At 43.9% G+C, this 20,450-nt stretch overlaps 1 protein-coding gene across 1 annotated transcript in view; it reads right to left on the bottom strand.

Annotated features, from left to right (window-relative positions):
* Positions 1–20,450, bottom strand: part of CCDC148 (coiled-coil domain containing 148) — a 314,748-nt gene that overhangs the window by 52,342 nt on the left and 241,956 nt on the right. The window contains 1 exon segment of the mRNA XM_030210638.1: positions 13,795–13,913. Coding sequence (XP_030066498.1) covers positions 13,795–13,913 — 119 coding nt within the window.

The following is a 20,450-nucleotide window of genomic DNA, read 5'->3' as shown; positions in this document are numbered from 1 at the left end:
CTTTTTTAATTTATGAATTTTCAGCTGAAATTTAAGAGGCCCTTTTACAAAGCTGCTTACTGCAGCATAAAATGGCTTATCATGGGGCATACTGAGGTGTCCCATCGTATTTTTAGGATGTGTGTGTGCCACCTCTGTGTTAAAAAATGAAATCTATTTTTTAGCACTGGGGCAGGTCTGGAGGTATGTTCTGCGCTAATTGGTTAGCACAGCTACATTGCTGCATACTAACCGATTAGCATGTGGTTAGTGCGTGAGCTCTTACCACCTACATAATGAGTGGCAGTAGGGGCTCACGCACTAATGGCCAAACACAAACAGCAAAAGTAGCATGTGGCCATTAATAGGGAAAATAGAGAAATCAGCCATTTTACCCAAGAAGAAAAAATGGCCTTAGCGCGTGGGAATGATGCGTGTAAGGCCTCACTAAGGCCACTTTTTACTGCTGTTTGAGTTTGGCTGAAAATACATTGACCATAAGGATGGGTTGTGTGATTCCATTCAGTATCCAATATCAGAAAACAAGCATTACAGGTACGTAATTTCACTGTCTGTAACAAGAAGCCTAGCTAAGAGCTTCAAATAAAAATAGGTTGATAAGAATACCAATGTAAAGAGTCAATAACAGTGGCATAGCCACAGGTGGGCCTGAATGGGCCAGGGCCCACTCACTTAGAGCTCAGGCCCACCCAACAGTAGCACATGTTTAGTGGTAGCTGGTGGGGATCCCAAGCTCCACCAGCTGATGACTTCCCCTAATGGTAACGAAAACGCTACTCTCCATGATACCGGCACCTGTACAGGCTCAGTTTTCAGCACATGCCTACTACAGACTGCCAATGTGGAAAGAAGAGTTTTCCTGCCAGCTGAGATATTTTTTTTTTGTGGTGGTGGTGGTGGTGGGGAGAGAACACTTGGTACCCACTCACTTCTTGCCTAGGCCCACCCAAAATCTGTTGTCTGGCTACACTCCTGCCGATTGCAGGTTGAAATCAAAGTCACCCAAAATATGACCTTTCACATCAGGAACCAAGTTCATAAGAGTAAAACTGAAGAGTTTGATCAACTGGAACAAAGTCACATTGATGTCTCATGACACCACTTAAGGGGAAACTTCAAGTGAAAATAGCATATTTATTTGGGGGTCCTTTTACTAAGCCATGCTAAAAACTGTCTGGTGGTAGTTTTAGTGTGTGGGTTTCCCATGTGCTCCAGCCACTTTTTAGTGCGGCTCTAAAATGCTTGAATTTCTAATTGTTCCATTAATGACTATGTGCTAATTTCCAAATTAGCGCATGGCCACTACTACCTGAGCCCCTATTGCCACCTATTTAGCAGGCGGTAAAGGCTCACGCACTACTTGTGCAGTAATCAGGCAGTGAGCAGCAATATGCCTGACCTGCCTGATTACCGCCAGGCATACCTACTTCCTGCCCTCCGCACTAGAAAATAATTGTTATTTTCTAGCATGGAAAATAGTGCACGGGAAAAGCAGAACTACCACAGGATGACTGGGCACGCCCAGTGGTATTGCTGTTTGGCTGCATGCTACCTGCGCAGTAGCCCTACCACCCTGTAGTAAAAGGGCCTCTTGATGTCTTACGTAAATCTGGCCAAAATTGGATTTCCTTACACAAACTGATAGTAAGTGCCAGCTGCAGCTACATGGATCCTAATGAAGTTGATTTTTATGCTACACATTAAGAAATGTTGCAGGACTTTCAGCATTTCTTTTCTCTGTTGGACAAAACTAGTATTTCATCATTTTTAATGTTGCAAACAGAAAACTGGAAAGAATATAAAAAATAGACTTGGTGCTGAAATGGTGTTTAAATGCCCCTGCACACTTCATTTAAGAGAAAAAAAAAATGTAAAAATTCCTTTACTGAGTACATTTGCTTTCTCTCAAAGGGAAAGAAAGAATGGAAGTGATTCTCCACAAACATAGTCATTCAAACCAATATATAAATACTAGTATTTCTCATACCACAATAGTACCAGCAAGCTATTATATAATAAGGTTTTGTAGTGTGTTTATGGATTTCACTATGCCTAGTAATAACTTTCAGTTCTCACAATTGTACCATTACAGCAGATTTCTTCAGCTCTGCAGCAGTTTTCAGTTATTAAAGTTGTTATAAAAATGATTTTACATGTATTTATAGAAACTAACCCCCCTGTTTACTAAGCTGTGCTAGCGGCAGCCGTGCAACAATGCTGGCACAGTCCATTCAAAGTGAATGGGCTGTGTTGGCAATAGCACACGGCAGCCTCTAGTGAGGCTTAGTAAACAGGGGGTAAAGATATGCCTAAAAGTATTTATTGGGTGTAAAGCTGATCTTGATTTAGCTAACTGTGGGTCCTTTTACTAAACTGCAGTAAAAATAGGCCTTAGTGCACCCTTATGTAGGTCTTTTCTGTGTGCTAAGGTCATTTTTACCATGGCTATTTAAAAAAATTACTGCAGGAGCACTTACTGCCTCCTATTTTGCAGGTGATAAGGGCTCCTGTGTTACCTGAGTGCAAACCAGTTAACACATGGTTATGTAGATGCATTAAATGGTTAGCACAGGAATGTCTAGTCTCCGCCTAACACACTTCTTCATAATGATTTAGAGTGTGGTTTGCGCATGCACATTCAAAAACTACTGCGTGACTCTGTAGCATGTCCCACAGTAGTCCATTTATTGCTTATCTAGCCATTAAGCCCGTAAAAACGGGTGAGATTTCCAGCTACCCTCCTCGCTGCCACTCCCTCCCCCCTCCATGCCGGGCCCCCTGCACTGACCTGACAGCGCCTCTTACCTCCATGTGAAAGCGCTGCAGGCAGCAGCAGATCGCTCTGCTGCTGCCTGCAGCGCTTCCACACGGAGGTGAGAGGAGCTGTCAGGTCAGTGCAGGGGGCCCGATGCGGAGGAGGGCGGGAGCAGTGGCGGGGATGAGGAGGAGGGTGGAGGCTGGTGCACGCGATGTTCGTTTCCAGACGGCAGTGTCCGACAGTGACTCCGACTCCGTTTCCCTCTCTGTTCCGCCCTCTGACGTCATCACGTCTTGACGCGAGGGCGGGACAGAGAGGGAAGTCTTTACTGCGCATTTGCAGGTGAGTCGGTCACTTGCCGTTTATATGTTTGATTGGGGCCTAACAGAACTTAGTAAAAGAGCCTCTAAGTCATGAGCATTAAGGAGCCGATATTTAAAAGCAAATATATGAGCAACAGCACCTGCTACCCAGATAAATTACTACTACTACTACTACTTATCATTTCTATAGCGCTACTAGACGTATACAACGCTGTACACTTGAACATGAAGAGACAGTCCCTGCTCGACAGAGCTTACAGTCTAATTAGGACACACAAACAGGACAAACAAAAGATAATGGAATATTAAAGTGGGGATGATAAAATAAGGGTTCTGAACAAGTGAGTAAGGGTTAGGAGTTAAAAGCAGCATCAAAAAGGTGGGCTTTTAACTTAGATTTGAAGATGGCCAGAGATGAAGCCGAGGAGAAATGTCACTGAGGAGATATTCAGAAGCATTATCCAGATTATCTTTACAGACCACTTCAGCATTATTGTCGGCAATTAAGATGTGAAACATCTAAGCAGTTAGTTTTACCTTCAGTGTCAATTATATGGAAACTTGAACACATGATTTGTCTTTGGGCTATTATAACATTCTCTACCTGGGTATATCAGCTAAACAGCTAAAAAAAATGCAGTTAATTCAAAATACTTCTATCAGTCCAATTTGTAATCTGAGAAAATATATAACATTTCATTTGATCATCTATCCTTACATTGAACATAAGAATATAAGCACTGCCATACTGGGACAGACCGAAGGTCCATCTAGCTCATCATCCTGTTTCCAACAGTGGCCAATCCAGGTCACAAGTACCTGGCAAGATCCCAAAACAGTACAATACATTTTATGCAGTTTATCCCAGAAATAAGCAGTGGATTTTCCCAAGTCCATTTTAATAATGGCTTTTGGACTTTTCTTTTAGAGGGTCTTTTTCTAAAGCTTAGCTCTAGTTATCTGAAGCAGGGCCCATTTTATTTCTATGGACCCTGCTGCAGATAACTCCAAACTTTTTTAAAACCCCCTTAGAAAGATATCTAAACCTTTTTAAAACCCCGCTTAGCTAACTGCTTTTACCACAAATTCCAGAGTTTAATTACTCTTTGAGTAAAGAAATATTTTCTCTGATTTGTTTTAAACTCACTACTTTGTAGCTTCATTGCATGCCCCCTATTCCTAGTATTTTTTGAAAGAGTAAACAAGCGATTCACATCTACCCATTCCACTCCATTCAATATTTTATACATCTCCATCATATCTCCCCTCAGCCGTCTTTTCTCTAAGCTGAAGAGCCCTAGCAGCTTTAGCCTTTTCTCACAGGGAAGTCATCCCATCCCCTTTATCATTTTCGTCGCCCTTCTCTGTACCTTTTCTAATTCCATTATACCTTTTTTGAGATACAATGACCAGAATTGCACACAGTATTCATGGTGCACTTGCACCATGGAGAGATATAAAGGCATTATAACGTCCTCATTTTTGTTTTCCATTCCCTTCCTAATAACACCTAACATGCTATTTGTTTTCTTTGTCGCCGCCGCACCACACTGAACAGAGAGTTTCAACGTATCATCAACAATGACACCTAGATCCTTTTCCTGGTCGATGATTCCTAATGTGGAACCTTGATTCACATAGCTATAGTTTGAGTTCCTCTTTCCTACATGCATCACTTTGCACTTGCTCACATTAAATGTCATCTGCCATTTGGATTCTCAGTTTCCCAGTCTCGTAAGGCCCTCTTGCAATTTTTCACAATCCTCTTGCAATTTAACAACTTTGAATAACTTTGTGTCATCAGCAAATTTAATTACCTCACTGGTTATTCCTATATCTAGATCATTTATAAATATGTTAAAAAGAAGCGGTCTCAGCACAGACCCCTGCAGAACTCACTATCAACTCTTCTCAATTGAGAATACTGCCCATTTAACCCTACTCTCTGTTTTATATCTTTTAACCACAATAAAACACTACCTCCTATTCCATATCCCACGACTTTATAATTTCCTCTGGAATGTTTCATGAGGTACTTTGTTAAATGCCTTTTGAAAATCCAGATACACAATATCAACCGGCTTACCTTTATCCACGTTTGTTCATCCCTTCAAAGAAATCTAGTAGATTGATAAGGCAAGATTTCCCTTCACTAAATCCATGTTGGCTTTTGGGCTCATTTTCGAAAGAGAAGGACGCCCATCTTTAGATTGTACACCTGTCTTTTAGATTGTAAGCTCCTTGAGCAGGGACTGTCCTTCCATGTTAAATTGTACAGCGCTGCGTAACCCTAGTAGCGTTTTAGAAATGTTAAGTAGTAGTAGTAGTAAATCCATGTTGGCTTTTGGGCTCATTTTCGAAAGAGAAGGACGCCCATCTTTCGACATAAATCGGAAGATACGTCCCCAACTGCACTCCGTCGCAGGGACGGCCAAAGTTCAAGGGGCATATCGGAGGCGTAGCGAAGGTGGGACTTGGGCGTGCCTAACACTAGGACGTCCTCGACCCATAATAAAAAGAAACAAGGAAGTCCCTGATTAACACTTGGACGACTTTACCTGGTCATGTTTTTCTTACGACCAAGGCACAAAAAGGTGCCGAAATGACCAGATGACCACCAGAGAGAATCAGGGATGACCTCCCCTTACTCCCCCAGTGGTCACTAACCCACTCCTACCCTCAAATTACATCTTTCAAAATATTGATTGCCAGCCTTTATGCCAGCCTCAGATGTCATATTCAGGTCCATCACAGCAGTATGCAGGTCCCTGGAGCAGTTTGAGTGGGTGCAGTGCACTTCAGGCAGGCGGACCCAGGCCCATGTCCTCCCCTACCTGTTACGTTTGTGGAGAAAACAGCGAGACCTCCAAAACCCACCACAAACCCATTGTACCCACATCTAGGTGCCTCCCTTCACCCGTAAGGGCTATACTACTACTACTTATCATTTCTATAGCGCTACTAGACGTACGCAGCGCTGTACACTTTAACATGAAGAGACAGTCCCTGCTCGACAGAGCTTACAATCTAATTAGGACAGACAAACAGCACAAACAAGAGATAAGGGAATATTAAAGTGAGGATGATAAAATAAGGGTTCTGATCAAAGTGAACAAGGGTTAGGAGTTAAAAGCAGCATCAAAAAGGTGGGCTTTTAGCTTAGATTTGAAGACGGTCAGAGATGGAGCTTGATGTACCAGCTCAGGAAGTCTATTCCAGGCATATGGTGCAGCAAGATAAAAGGAACGGAGTCTGGGGCTATGGTAGTGGTGTACAGTTGTGGATAGTGGGTTTTGGGGGGGTTGGGGGGGCTCAGCACACAAGGTAAGGGAGCTTTGTACCTGGGAGCAAATTATGAAGTCCACTGCAGTGCCCCCTAAGGTGCCCAGTTGGTGTCCTGGCATGTCAGGGGGACCAGTGCACTACAAATGCTGGCTCCTCCCATGACCAAATGGCTTGCATTTGGTCATTTATAAGATGGCCGTCCTTAGTTTCCATTATCGCCGAAAATCAGAAACGACCAAGTCTACGGATGACCATCTCTAAGGACGACCAAATTTCAGGATTTGGGCGTCCCTGACCATATTATTGAAACGAAAGATGGACGTCCATCTTGTTTCGAAAATATGGGTTTCCCCGCCCCTGGATGGGGGCGTTTTGCAAGGACGTCCAATCGAAACAAGGACGTCCCTTTCAATTATGCCTCTCTTTGTCTCATTAATCCATGCTCTGTAATTTTCTTCTTTATAATAGTCTCTACCATTTTGTCCAGCACCAACATCAGGCTCACCGGTCTGTAATTTCCTGGCTCACCTCTGGAACCCTTTACAAAATTGGCGTTACATTGACCACCCTTCAATCTTCCGATACCATGCTTGATTTTAAAAATAAATTATATATTACTAACAATAGTTCTACAAGTTCATTTTTCAGTTCTATCAATACTCTAGGATATATACCATCCAGTCCAGGCAATTTGCTACTCTTCAAATTGTCAAATTGCCCCATTACATCAAGTTTACAGAGATTTGATTCAGTTTCTCTGACTCATTAGCACTGAATATCATTTCTGGCACCGGTATCTCTCCCACATCTTCCTTGGTGAAGACCGAAGCAAAGAATTCATTTAAACTCTCTGCTATGGTCTTGTCTTCCCTGAGTTCCTCTTTTACCCCTCGGTCATCCAATGGTCCAACTGATTCCCTTGCCAGCTTCTTGCTTTTAGTATACCTAAAAAAGTTTTTACTATGTGTTTTGCCTCCAACGCAATCTTCTTGTCAAAATCTCTCTTTGCCTTCCTTATCAATGCTTTGCATTTGATTTGCCATTCCTTATGCTGTTTCAGTTGGATCCTTCTTCCATATTCTGAAGGATTTCTTTTAGCTCTAATAGCTTCCTTCACCTCACTTTTTAACAATGTCAGCTGTCGTTTGGTCTTCCTTACTCCTTTTTTAATACATGGAATATATTTGGCCTGGGCTTCCAGGTATTTTTGAATAGCATCCACGCCTGACGTAATTTTTTGACCTTTGCAGCTGCTCCTCTAAGTTTTTTTTCACCATTCTTCTCATTTTATCATAGTCTCCTTTTTGAAAGTTAAATGCTAATGTATCAGATTTCCTGTGTGTACTTACTCCAAATCTTATATCAAATCTGATCATGTTATGATCACTTATCAAGGGGCCCCAGCACCATCACCTCCTGCACCAGATCATGCACTCCTATAAGGATTAGGTGTAGAATTGTTCTTCCTCTTGTTAGCTCCTGAACCAGCTGCTCCAAAAGCAGTCCTTGATTTCATCAAGGAAATTTACCTCTCTAGCATGCCCTATGTTGCATTTACCCAGTCAATATCCGGTAATTAAAATCACCCATTATTATTGTGTTCCCCAGTTTGTTGGCCTCCCTAATTTCTAATAACATTTCTACATCTGTCAGTTCATCCTTTTCTCTTTTACACATGGAATTTAAGATATGTTTTGTGTCCTGCAGAATTTTTAGTCTGTTCGATTCAAGGAACTCCTTAACATACAATGTTACCCCTCCACCAATTCGATCTACCCTATCACTGCAATATAATTTGTAACCTGGTATGACAGTGTCTCACTGGTTATCCTCCTTCCACCAGTTCTCAGAGATGCCTATTATATCTATTTTTTCATTTAGTGCAATATATTCTAACTCTCTCAACTTATATCTTAGGCTTCTATCATTTGCATACAGACATTTCAAACTATGTTTGTTGTTCCTATTTGCATCTTGTTCAGCAGTTGACATGATAATGTGCAATCTTGAAAATCTGTATGCTTTTTCTTTAAAGACACCTCGTCTACTATGGTCTCTATTGCAACCTCACTATTGGGATGCCCAATCTTCCCTGCTTTGGTGATATCTTTGAAAGATGCCTTATTCCAAACCATGCACTTTTGAACAACCATCGGCCTTCTTCCAATTTCTAGTTTAAAAGCTGCTCTATCGCCTTTTTAAATTCCCATGCCAGCAGCCTGGTCCTACCCTGGTTAAAGTGCCTATCCTTTCGGAATAGGCTCCCTCTTCCCAGAATGTTGCCTAGTTCCTAACAAATCTAAAACCCTCCTCCCTGCACCATCGCCTCATCCACGCAATTAAACTCCGGAGCTCTGCCTGTATCTTGGGCCCTGCGCATGGAATGGGGAGCATTTCTGAAAATGCTACCCTGAAGGATCTGGATTTTAGCTTTCTACCTAGGAGCCTACATTTGGCTTCCAGAACCTCCCTCCCACATTTTCCTATGCCACTGGTACCTACATGTACCAAGACAGCTGGCCCCTCCCCAGCACTATCTAAAATCATATCTAGGTGACGTGTGAGGTCCACCAACTTCGCATCAGGCAGGCAAGTGACCAATCAATCCTCATGTCCACCAGCTACCAAGCTATCTACATGCCTAATAATTGAATCAGCAACTACAACAGCCATCCTAACTCTTCCCTCCTGAGCAGAAGCTCCTGGAGACACATCCTCAGTGTGAGAGCATATTGCATCCCCTGGTGGGCTGCTCCTGGCTACAAGATTACTTCCAACTTCACCAGGCTCTCAGTGCAAAAAACGAATCTTTTCGAATCTGTCTATATAGTGTTTTGGGCCATTTATGGCTATTTTTCCTCTCTAGTCACTGACCTAGTTAGTTCCCCTATGGGTAGATTTTCCTTACATTTACATAATATTCTTATATTACTGTCCATAGCCCTAAAGGGGGGTACGATATTCTACAATAACCAAGTCCATCTTTTCTAGCTTTGTGATTCCACATTGGAACTTTCTTCCTACTACTATCAGAATTGAAAATAACTACTTATTATTTCATAAGAAACTTAAGACTTTTTTGTTCTTGTAAAGCTGATTGGTCCACTAATTTTTTAATGTATTTTTAGATTGTATATGACTATTTGACTGTATGTTGTAAACTGTAATGGACCCTATTATGGGAGTGTTGTGGTATATAAAAAGAGTATAAGATTAGATTATGGAATAAAATTCTTGGTCACCTCAGGCTTTGTGCTAATGCCTCTCAATTAAAAAATATTTCAAAACTTTTTACTATGTTCAAGCTTCTTCTGTTAGCATAGTGTATACTACTCAGTGTGAAACCATCACTAGACCCTACCTGTCCCTCCAACTACCGCCCCATCTCCCTCCTACCCTTCCTCTCCAAGACACTTGAGCGCGCAGTCCACAGCCGCTGCCTTGATTTTCTCTCCTCTCATGCCATCCTCGATCCGCTTCAATCCGGTTTTCACCCTCTTCACTCGACAGAAACAGCACTCTCTAAAGTCTGTAATGACCTGTTCCTTGCCAAATCCAGAGGCCACTACTCCATCCTCATCCTCCTGGATCTATCCGCCGCTTTTGACACTGTCAATCATGACTTACTTCTTGCCACACTGTCCTCATTTGGGTTCCAGGGCTCTGTCCTCTCCTGGTTCTCCTCCTATCTCTCCCACCGCACCTTCAAAGTTCACTCTCATGGATCTTCCTCCACCCCCATCCCCTTATCTGTTGGTGTTCCCCAGGGATCGGTCCTTGGACCCCTTCTCTTCTCAATCTACACCTCTTCCCTGGGCTCCCTGATCTCATCTCATGGTTTCCAGTATCATCTCTATGCTGATGACACCCAACTGTATCTCTCCACACCAGACATCACCGCGGAGACCCAGGCAAAGGTATCGGCCTGCTTATCCGACATTGCTGCCTGGATGTCCAACCGCCACCTGAAACTGAACATGTCCAAGACCGAGCTTATCGTCTTTCCACCAAAACCCACTTCTCCTCTTCCTCCACTTTCTATCTCAGTTGATAACACCCTCATCCTCCCCGTCTCATCTGCCCGCAACCTCGGAGTCATCTTTGACTCCTCTCTCTCCTTCTCTGCGCATATCCAGCAGACAGCCAAGACCTGTCGCTTCTTCCTCTTTAACATCAGCAAAATTCGCCCTTTCCTCTCTGAACACACCACCCAAACTCTCGTCCACGCTCTCATTACCTCTCGCCTGGACTACTGCAACTTACTCCTCACCGGCCTCCCACTTAGCCATCTATCCCCCCTTCAGTCTGTTCAGAACTCTGCTGCACGTCTCATATTCCGCCAGAACCAATATACTCATATCACCCCTCTCCTCAGTTCACTTCACTGGCTTCCGATCAGATACCGCATTCAATTCAAGCTTCTCCTTCTTACCTACAAATGCACTCAGTCTGCTGCCCCTCACTATCTTTCTACCCTCATCTCCCCTTACGTTCCCGCCCGTAACCTCCGTTCACAGGATAAATCCCTCCTCTCAGTACCCTTCTCCAACACCGCCAACTCCAGGCTCCGCTCATTCTGCCTCGCCTCACCCTATGCTTGGAACAACCTTCCTGAACCCTTACGCCAAGCCCCCTCCCTGCCCGTCTTCAAGTCTTTGCTTAAAGCCCACCTCTTCAATGCTGCGTTCGGCACCTAACCCTTACCGTTCAGTGAATCCAGACTGCCCCAATTTGACTGGCCCTATCGGACCGACCGTTCACTTGTCTATTAGATTGTAAGCTCTTTGAGCAGGGACTGTCTCTCTTTGTTAAATTGTACAGCGCTGTGTAACCCTAGTAGCGCTCTAGAAATGTTAAGTAGTAGTAGTAGTAGTAGTAGTAGTAATTAGTATGATTACAAACATACTGCACTCTAATCAGCACTGAACAGCTTAAGGATCAAAATTGCTTAACTTTTGTAAGTAATTTTGTTTAAAATATGGGCATAGTGTAATTACCTTTATCAGAGTATGGACTGATGATTTATTAATTTTATGTATGTTTTTATTGTAATCCACTTTGGATTTAAAGCAGAATATAAATGTTTAAAATAAATAAAATTATCTAAATAGTGCCAAGTCGGACCAGGGGCACAGTCAGGTAGCAACACAATTTATCTGGTTAGCAGTGATTTTCAGCACCACTATTTCAGCATCACTATCCGAAAAACTATCTGGATAACTTAAGGCAGCAAAATAGTTGTTTTAAGTGATATCTGGATACTAGTTAAATATCGAAAAACAAAAAAAAGGAGGAACAAACCTCAAGAAACGGTGAGACGTACAAAGAAAAATGTGAGGTGAATCCAAAGAGGATAAAAATGAAGTCTTTATTGGGGTTTTCCTTAAATATCACCACTCTGCGGATAGTGCCAGCAGCTCACAACTCTATCTGGATATTCACTGGCAGCCACTATCCCCAAAATTCTATATAGTGTGACCTAACTGTACAAGCAAATCTGGTCGTATTCTGTTTTGCGCGCACAACTTAACAAGCAATTATTGCCACTAATTTGCTTGAATTAAAATTTACGCATACAGCTTTCTAAGCGTATTCTACAAAGTGATATGCATAAATTTTAAGACACAGATCTGAAAAGAGGGTGTGGCCATGGGAGGAGCATGGGCAGGTCAAGGGTGTTCCTAGCATTTATGCTCAGTATTACAGAATATGCCTGTTCCGCATGTAACTTAGGCATTGGCATTTATACCTGCTTTTAGTTGGCAAAAAGGGCCGTGACTAAATACAGTTGCAGGAAATGGGAGCTCGGCGTATAGTATAAACTACGAAAGTAAGACAACATTTTTGGTATTTTTTTAAACCATGCCTAACTTAGAGGTAGTATATTATGGATTAAGAACTGGTTGAAAGATAGGAAGCAGAGAGTAGGATTGCGTGGACAGTATTCTCAGTGGAGGAGGGTAGTTAGTGGGGTCCCGCAGGGGTCTGTGCTGGGTCCGTTGCTTTTTAATGTATTTATAAATGACCTAGAGATGGGAATAACTAGTGAGGTAATTAAATTCGCCGATGACACAAAATTATTCAGGGTCGTCAAGTCGCAGGAGGAATGTGAACGATTACAGGAGGACCTTGCGAGACTGGGAGATTGGGCGTGCAAGTGGCAGATGAAGTTCAATGTTGACAAGTGCAAAGTGATGCATGTGGGTAAGAGGAACCCGAATTATAGCTACGTCTTGCAAGGTTCCGCATTAGGAGTTACGGATCAAGAAAGGGATCTGGGTGTCGTCGTCGATGATACGCTGAAACCTTCTGCTCAGTGTGCTGCTGCGGCTAGGAAAGCGAATAGAATGTTGGGTGTTATTAGGAAGGGTATGGAGTCCAGGTGTGCGGATGTTATAATGCCGTTGTATCGCTCCATGGTGCGACCGCACCTGGAGTATTGTGTTCAGTACTGGTCTCCGTATCTCAAAAAAGATATAGTAGAATTGGAAAAGGTACAGCGAAGGGCGACGAAAATGATAGTGGGGATGGGACGACTTTCCTATGAAGAGAGGCTGAGAAGGCTAGGGCTTTTTAGCTTGGAGAAGAGACGGCTGAGGGGAGATATGATAGAAGTGTATAAAATAATGAGTGGAATGGATCGGGTGGATGTGAAGCGACTGTTCACGCTATCCAAAAATACTAGGACTAGAGGGCATGAGTTGAAGCTACAGTGTGGTAAATTTAAAACGAATCGGAGAAAAGTTTTCTTCACCCAACGTGTAATTAGACTCTGGAATTCGTTGCCGGAGAACGTGGTACGGGCGGTTAGCTTGACGGAGTTTAAAAAGGGGTTAGATAGATTCCTAAAGGACAAGTCCATAGACCGCTATTAAATGGACTTGGAAAAATTCCGCATTTTTAGGTATAACTTGTCTGGAATGTTTTTACGTTTGGGGAGCGTGCCAGGTGCCCTTGACCTGGATTGGCCACTGTCGGTGACAGGATGCTGGGCTAGATGGACCTTTGGTCTTTCCCAGTATGGCACTACTTATGTACTTATGTACTTATGTACTTATATAGAATATGCCTAGGCATATTATTTTCAGCTCTGATTGTTTAGGTGTCATAAATAGAATGTAGCCCTATGCAGATAGTGTCAGCAGCCTACCACTCTATCTGGATATTCACTGGCAGCCACTGTCTGGATACTGCCACTGAATGGATTTTTTTGCCCACAGCAGCCAGTGTTTAAACAAACAAACAAAAAAAAATTGCTGACTGCCATGGGCTCAATTTCAGGAGGTAAATCTTTAATCCAATGTATTCAAGGGCATGTTTTCTTTTGTGAGAGCTGCTGAAATATAAGACGGGGTATATAGAGCTTTAATGCTCTTCTGTTTGTTCAAACTCATTTTTCACTTCATAGCTTTTCAAAGAATGGTTTACCTCTCTCTGTCTTTCACTGCCTGCTCAGCCATTATTTTCTTAAGTTCTTCCAAGCGCTGTAGATCTTTCTTTTCTTGTTCTTCCCTCTTTTGCTGTATTTTTGCATAATACTTTATAATCTAGTGATTAAAAAATTGAAATATTAAAATGAAACAGGCTAGCAAGTGTACATTATTAAAGCAACATGGAATACAGGACACACAAAGAAAAGAGAAATACTTCAAAAGAGTAAATTCAATTCTACTTCCTGTCGGTCCGTGTCTCTGAGCAAGGCCAGCTTAGCCATCAAACAGATAAGACAATCACTTATGAGCAGATGATCAAATCCCCCATGCTGTTCCGAATGGTGCTCTAAAATTAGCACTGTAACAGCACGGGGAAACAACGCCCCTATGATCAAAACTTACAGCATGAAAATTTAGGTGTGCTATTAGCTTCGATCATGGGGGTACTTCTGCGGGAGGATTGTGCCTGGGCACATTGGAGCCGACTCTGTGGGTGCTTGAGCACCCCCAATATTGAGAAAATTCCTTTTATGTGTCCAGGGAGGGGTTATTTCCATTGGGCTTAGCACCCCCAATAATTTTAAAAAGTTGGCTCCTATGCCTGGGCACTTGCCCAAGGCCCAAGAACAGACTCTCCAGAGGAGACTTTCTCCTTTCAAGTGGAGGGGAGGGTTCAGAGGGGATGCCATAGGACTCATCTGAGAAGAAGTACCTTGGATCTTCCTCTGACTCCCATGAGCATTCATCGGTATCAGACAAAATCTCTGCATGGGAGTTTCAAGACAGAGCCTGACTCAACGTAGAGGAACCATGTCCTTGAGAGGGGTGTTGAGGATTCGGCTCCTGCCACAACTCCAGCGAAACTTCCTCCACTGACGTTGAAGGGATACCTCCCTGGGTGGCAGTTGACACCTTTACCGTATGCGACACCGCATCTACCACTTGGCCTTCAGCCTGAGGCGTGGCCTTTGGCACCCCAGTACCGATGCCCACTGTTACATGAGGCCATAAAGCAGTTCAGGAAACAAGACCCGGATATGCTCATCGAGGGCTGACATCAGGAAAAGCCAGGGTGCTGGCTCAGAGACAGGTTGCAGAACCGCTGGAATCGAGATGGGAGACGGGTCTTGGCTGCTTGGAGATCGGTGCATCTGCACTTCTGGAATGAAGGAGGAGCAACACTTCTCGGGTGCCAATTCTCTCGATGCCCCAGAGATCCCAGCACCATGCATTTAGGATGACCCAGTGCTGATGCTTCTTAGCCTTCGGCCGAAGATCTGCACTGAGACTCCTTGATAACGACGAGGATGACATCGAATCCTCACGTTGCCTCGGGGTCGGATCTGACACTAGCTGGTCCCAGAGGCCCTCTCTAGCAGCCAGCGTCAAGACAGGTGGAGACCCACTCGACGCACTACTGCTCCCAGCATCCATAGGTCTTGAAGCAGCCGTACCTGGCACCGATGCTCCCAATGCCAATGCAGTCTTCAACGTCGATGCTGAAGCTGCCGACCCGCTACCCCAATGTCGATGCAAGCGTTAAGGACTTGGACCTGGCTCCAAAAATCTTTTCCTATTGAGCCTCTCTGGCAAGCTGCGTTCTCTTGTGCATACTCAGACAGAGGACACAGTTAGCAGGGCTATGGTCAGGCCCTAAGCACCGAGGACACCAAGAATGGGTGTCTGCACCACAGATGGTCCGATTGCACCGGGTACAGAGTTAAAGCCACTAGGAACTTTAGATGACATGGATGGAAAACTTCCATAGTGAAATCAAATGGCTCAACGGTGCTGGAAAAAGGGGCAAGGCACTGAGAAAAAGAGACGGGAAAAAACCCAGCTGGAGTCAAGGCCTAAACACGGCCTACTGACCAGAAAATAAAGGAAACTTTTAAAAAAGGTAAAATAACTAAAAAATACTAAGGGAAGAGAGGAAAAGGGGACCCGAAGATGGGCAGAAGAAAAAAATCTTCTTGAAAATAGCTGAAAGGTACCACAAAAGCTTTTGATCAGGCATGTGAAGAGATGCCAAAAAAACCACAGCCTCCCTTCACCACAGTAAAAAAATAACTGCCAGAGCTGTGCCCCACACCGGGCAGGAAAGCACTCACGCATGTGCATTGGAACATGTCTCGCACTCCACAAAGCTCTGTTTTGAGCTTGTTAGAAGCTCCAGACCGGGCAACACAGCGCCGCGTTACCCACGTGAGAATAAATAGGCCTGTTTGTCCTCGGAGAAAATTAGACGCACCACTATAATCTGTGATGTCTGAAGATTTTTAACTTATACTTGGTTTTTCCTAAAAGAATCAGGTTACTATAATCTTGCTTCGATAGGATAAAGGCTTTAACTAAAACCTTAAATTTATCAGTTTCAAAAAAAACATCTCACCCATCTCAATTTCTCAATAAAAAGAATGATCCTTTGATTCAAGTATTAATGTGTGAATCCATGGGAGAGGCATGGGCACTGTTCCCTCTAAGCTGAGCAGGAGTCCTTCAACTGCATTGCTGCCAATGGGAGGCGGTGCTTCAATATTGTGTTTTCAATGGCTAGAGACAGGCAGGTTCCCTGGAGCCCTGCAGAGCTTGCCTAGCCCTCACTATTGAAAATATGATAGTGAAATAACACCCCCACCCCCAACTGGCAGGACTGTATGTAGAAGAATCCCATTCAGCTTAGAGGAAACATTTGGCATAGGTGGGTCAGGGGTATTCAAGAAAATTGTGTGCAGTATTACAGAATACTTCAGATGCATGCTAGGATTTACACTTGCAGGCTTATTTTTGAAAGAGAAGGGCGCCCATCTTTCGACACAAATCGCAAGATGGCCGTCCTTCTCACAGGGCCGCCCAAATCGGCATAATGGAAAGCCAATTTTGGGCGTCCTCAACTGCTTTCCATTGCGGGGATGACCAAAGTTCACAGGGGCGTGTTGGAGGTGTAGCGAAGGTGGGACTGGGGCGTGCCTAACACATTGGCATCCTCGACAGATAATGGAAAAAAGAAGGGTGTCCCTGACGAACACTTGGACAACTTTACTTGGTCCTTTTTATCTTACGACCAAGCCAACAAAATGTGCCCTAAATGACCAGATAACCATCAGAGGGAATTGGGGATAACCTCCCCTTACTCCCCCAGTGGTCACTAACCCCCTCCCACCCTAAAAAAAAAATTAAAAATATTTTTCCAGCCTCTATTCCAGCCTCAAATATCATACCCAGCTCCATGACAGCAGTATGTAGGTCCCTGGAGCAGTTTTAGTGGGTGCAGTGCACTTCTGGCAGGTGGACCCAGGCCCATCCCCCCCCCCACCTGTTACACTTGTGGTGGTAAATGTGAGCCCTTCAAAACCCACCACAAACCCACTGTACCCACATGTAGGAGCCTCCCTTCACCTATAAGGGTTATGGTAGTGGTGTACAGTTGTGGGGAGTGGGTTTTTTTTTGGGGGGGGGGCTCAGCACACAAGGTAAGGGAGCTATTGCACCTGGGAGCAATTTCTGAAGTCCACTGCAGTGCTCCCTAGGGTGCCTGGTTGGTGTCTTGGCATGTGAGGGGGACCAGTAAACTACGATTGCTGGCTCCTCCCATGACCAAAGGGCTTGGATTTGGTCGTTTATGAGATGGGTATCCTTGGTTTCCATCATCGCCGAAAAATGGGGACAATCATTTCTAAGGTCGACCTAAATTTAGTGATTTGGGCATCCCCGACCGTATTATCGAAAAGAAAGATGGACACCCATCTTGTTTTGATAATACGGGTTTCCCCGCCCCTTCGCCAGGATGTCCTGCGAGGACGTCCTCAGGAAAACTTAGGCGCCCCTTTCGATTATGCCTCACGTTGAAAGTTGAGCTATTCTATTAAAATTAAGAAAACACCATCTAGTTTGGGAGGATTGCAAAGTTCAATGGATGTGTCTGTGACTATTTCAAGTGCTTCATCTTTACAATCTGCTCCTTCAACTGGGAATATAAATGGGGGGGGGGGGGGGGTAGTCAACTAAAAGAGACTTCTTTAAATTCAGACTCCCACTCACCACCCTTGCCACCAGATGTTAATTTAGAAGGAGTCTCAGTGGTTTTTAGTCCATGAGTGCCTATGAGACCCCAGGGAGAGTAGAGAAGGCTGGCCCAAGTTCTGTGCAGACTGAGAGCAAGAGAGATATTCTAATGTCATCAGGAGATCCTTCTGCTGTTTAACTTCCTGGGAGTGATTAAGCCAAACCACTGTTGGTGGTGAAGAAAGTACAACCCCTGCTACCATCTGTCTTTTTTGAAGCCAGTATCCTTTTTTGGCTGTTTGAATTAGGAGTCTAATATCTATGAATCCCCCAAAAGAAGTGACAAATTTATAACTGTAGAGAGTTATAGCTAAGATGGAACATTCTCTGTCAGGCTTTTTTTTTTTTTTTTTTTGCTGCCTTGAACATTTTCAGGAGAAGCTGTAACTAAAATATCTGCTATTGAGTGTGATCTGAATGAACATAGTAGTACTGTAGCTCAGCACTCTAAGGGGCCATTTTACTAAGCTACAGTAAGCATTGATGTATGCTTACCACAGGCTAAAATCCACTTCTGCCGGGTGCACTCAGGCATCCCGTGGTAGTTTTCAAATCTACATGCACTTCCCAAGTACTCCGTTGGAGGTGGAGAGTAGGCGTGTCCAGCACTAATCAGTTAACACAGTTACATCGCCGCGTGCTAACCTATTAGTGAGTGGTTAGCGTGGGAGCCCTTACAGTCTAGAAAATAGGTGTCTATATGGGCTCCCATGCTAATGGCCACATGCTAACTAGGAAATTAGTGCATGGTTATTAATTGAGAAATTGAAAATGAGGCCATTTGCAGCCATGCTAAAAGCGGCCTCAGCCTGTAGGAAACTCACACACTAGTCATAGCGCAGGTCAGTTTTTAGCGCAGCTTAGTAAAAGGGCCCCTTAGTGAAAGACAACCTAGCTTTAGACCATAAATTGGAAAGGCTTGAGAATTTAATTTGTGAAAATAACAATGGCTTAAAGATATTTTCTGTTAACAAGGATTAATTATATAGTTCATGATATTTTGGTTTTTAATGGAATAACTGTGTTATTTCCTTTTTCTTATGGAGGATCCTTGATTATACTGAGCTGTTTTTTTTTCTTTGATGTGTTTCTAATAAAAATATAATTTAAAAAAATGAATTATCTGTCTTTGTTAAACGTGCTTAAATCAGATCTTAAAGGTTGGGTAGAGTTGACAATAAACTGGCTAGGCAGAGTTTTTTTGCTCGAGATGAATAAACTCCCTAGATTAATGTACTATTTCCAAAATATTTTGATTCATTGTTTTTTAGAGCTGCACACGCTGATGTCCAGCTTTGGCTGGGAGCATAAGGCTCCTAGGATCAAAATGAGTATGCTGTGGCTGTCCAGAAGTTGGAGTGTGGAGTGGGGCAGTATTGCCTAGTCTTCAGTTATATTACCGGGTGGCAAGATTGCTCTGAGTGAAGGACTGGATTGGTTTGGACCCTTGGGGGATCATGTGTCTTTGAAAAAGATGCAGATGTTAGATGGTGATGTAGAGTTGCATACTCTGCTGTTTCTCCCAGCCTCCTCTCCACTGTACCGTGGGGCCCGAGAGAACAGCACGATTTTAGCCCACACTATGTGTATGTGACGAGCAGTCTATAAGTTTGTGGGGGTTCCCTAAAGTGAGTTTTGTCCCTTGGCCCCATTTAGGGAAACCCAGAATTAGCTATTGGTTCCTTTTTTTTTCCAGCTTTGAGGGCTTGGTGGTGGTGGGGGGGGGGGGGGCTCTTCACTATTTGTGGCAGTTCTGGGATGATGGCAAGCTGCTCATTTCTGAGAGCAGCAGATTGGAATAAAGAGTCCCTGAAGCCTCTTCATGCATGCAAGAGCTCTGGTCTCGGGTGCTTTGGTTCATGAGGGGATCCCCCTCACTTTGAAGTGAACCAAATACTATTGATGTTGTTCTAACTCAGGAGAGGTCAGAACCATGAGGTTTGTATCTGCTTTATAAGGGTCTTTCCAGGGGTGTGCTGGTAAATTTTTAACAACAGGATCTTTCTCCGGACGTACCCAGTTCTGCAGTTGGAAGGGCCAGGGGTGGCTGGGGGGGGGGGGGGGAGCAACACTTGCCTCTCTCTCCTCCTTCCTTTCATGTGGGCACGCTAGGCATACCTTTGCTGGCAGCCAATAAATGGACTGCCACCACTCCCAATTTCTTGCTCTTAGCAGCATGCTGGAACTTCTCTCACATGCTCGAGAAGTCCCAGCCTGCTGCCCAGAGCTGGAAACAAGGAGCAGGGAGCAGCAGTAGTCTATTTACTTGGCTGGAAGGGCTCAGCATCCCTACCAGCAAAGTAAAAGATAATTCAGCAGGGGGCCCAAGCCCACATTTTGGGAGCCAGTTGTTAAAGTAGCCATGGAGGGCACTACTTTAACAACCGGCTCCCAAAAGTCTTAAAAACGTAACAACCGGCTCTTGCGAGCCTGTGAGAGCCTGCTCCAGCACACCACTGGGTCTTTCGAGGGGAGTCATCACTCTATGGAATAAGGACTTAGGCTTGGATTTGAACTCCATGGATTAGTGGTCGATCTCAGTAGGCCTACAGATGGTGGAGTTAATGTTTAAATTCTTGCACAGGT

Source organism: Microcaecilia unicolor, chromosome 7 (assembly GCF_901765095.1).
Source record: "Microcaecilia unicolor chromosome 7, aMicUni1.1, whole genome shotgun sequence".
NCBI lineage: Eukaryota > Metazoa > Chordata > Amphibia > Gymnophiona > Siphonopidae > Microcaecilia > Microcaecilia unicolor.
Note: the sequence above shows the minus strand (reverse complement) of the source record. Positions and strands in the feature narration are given on the sequence as shown.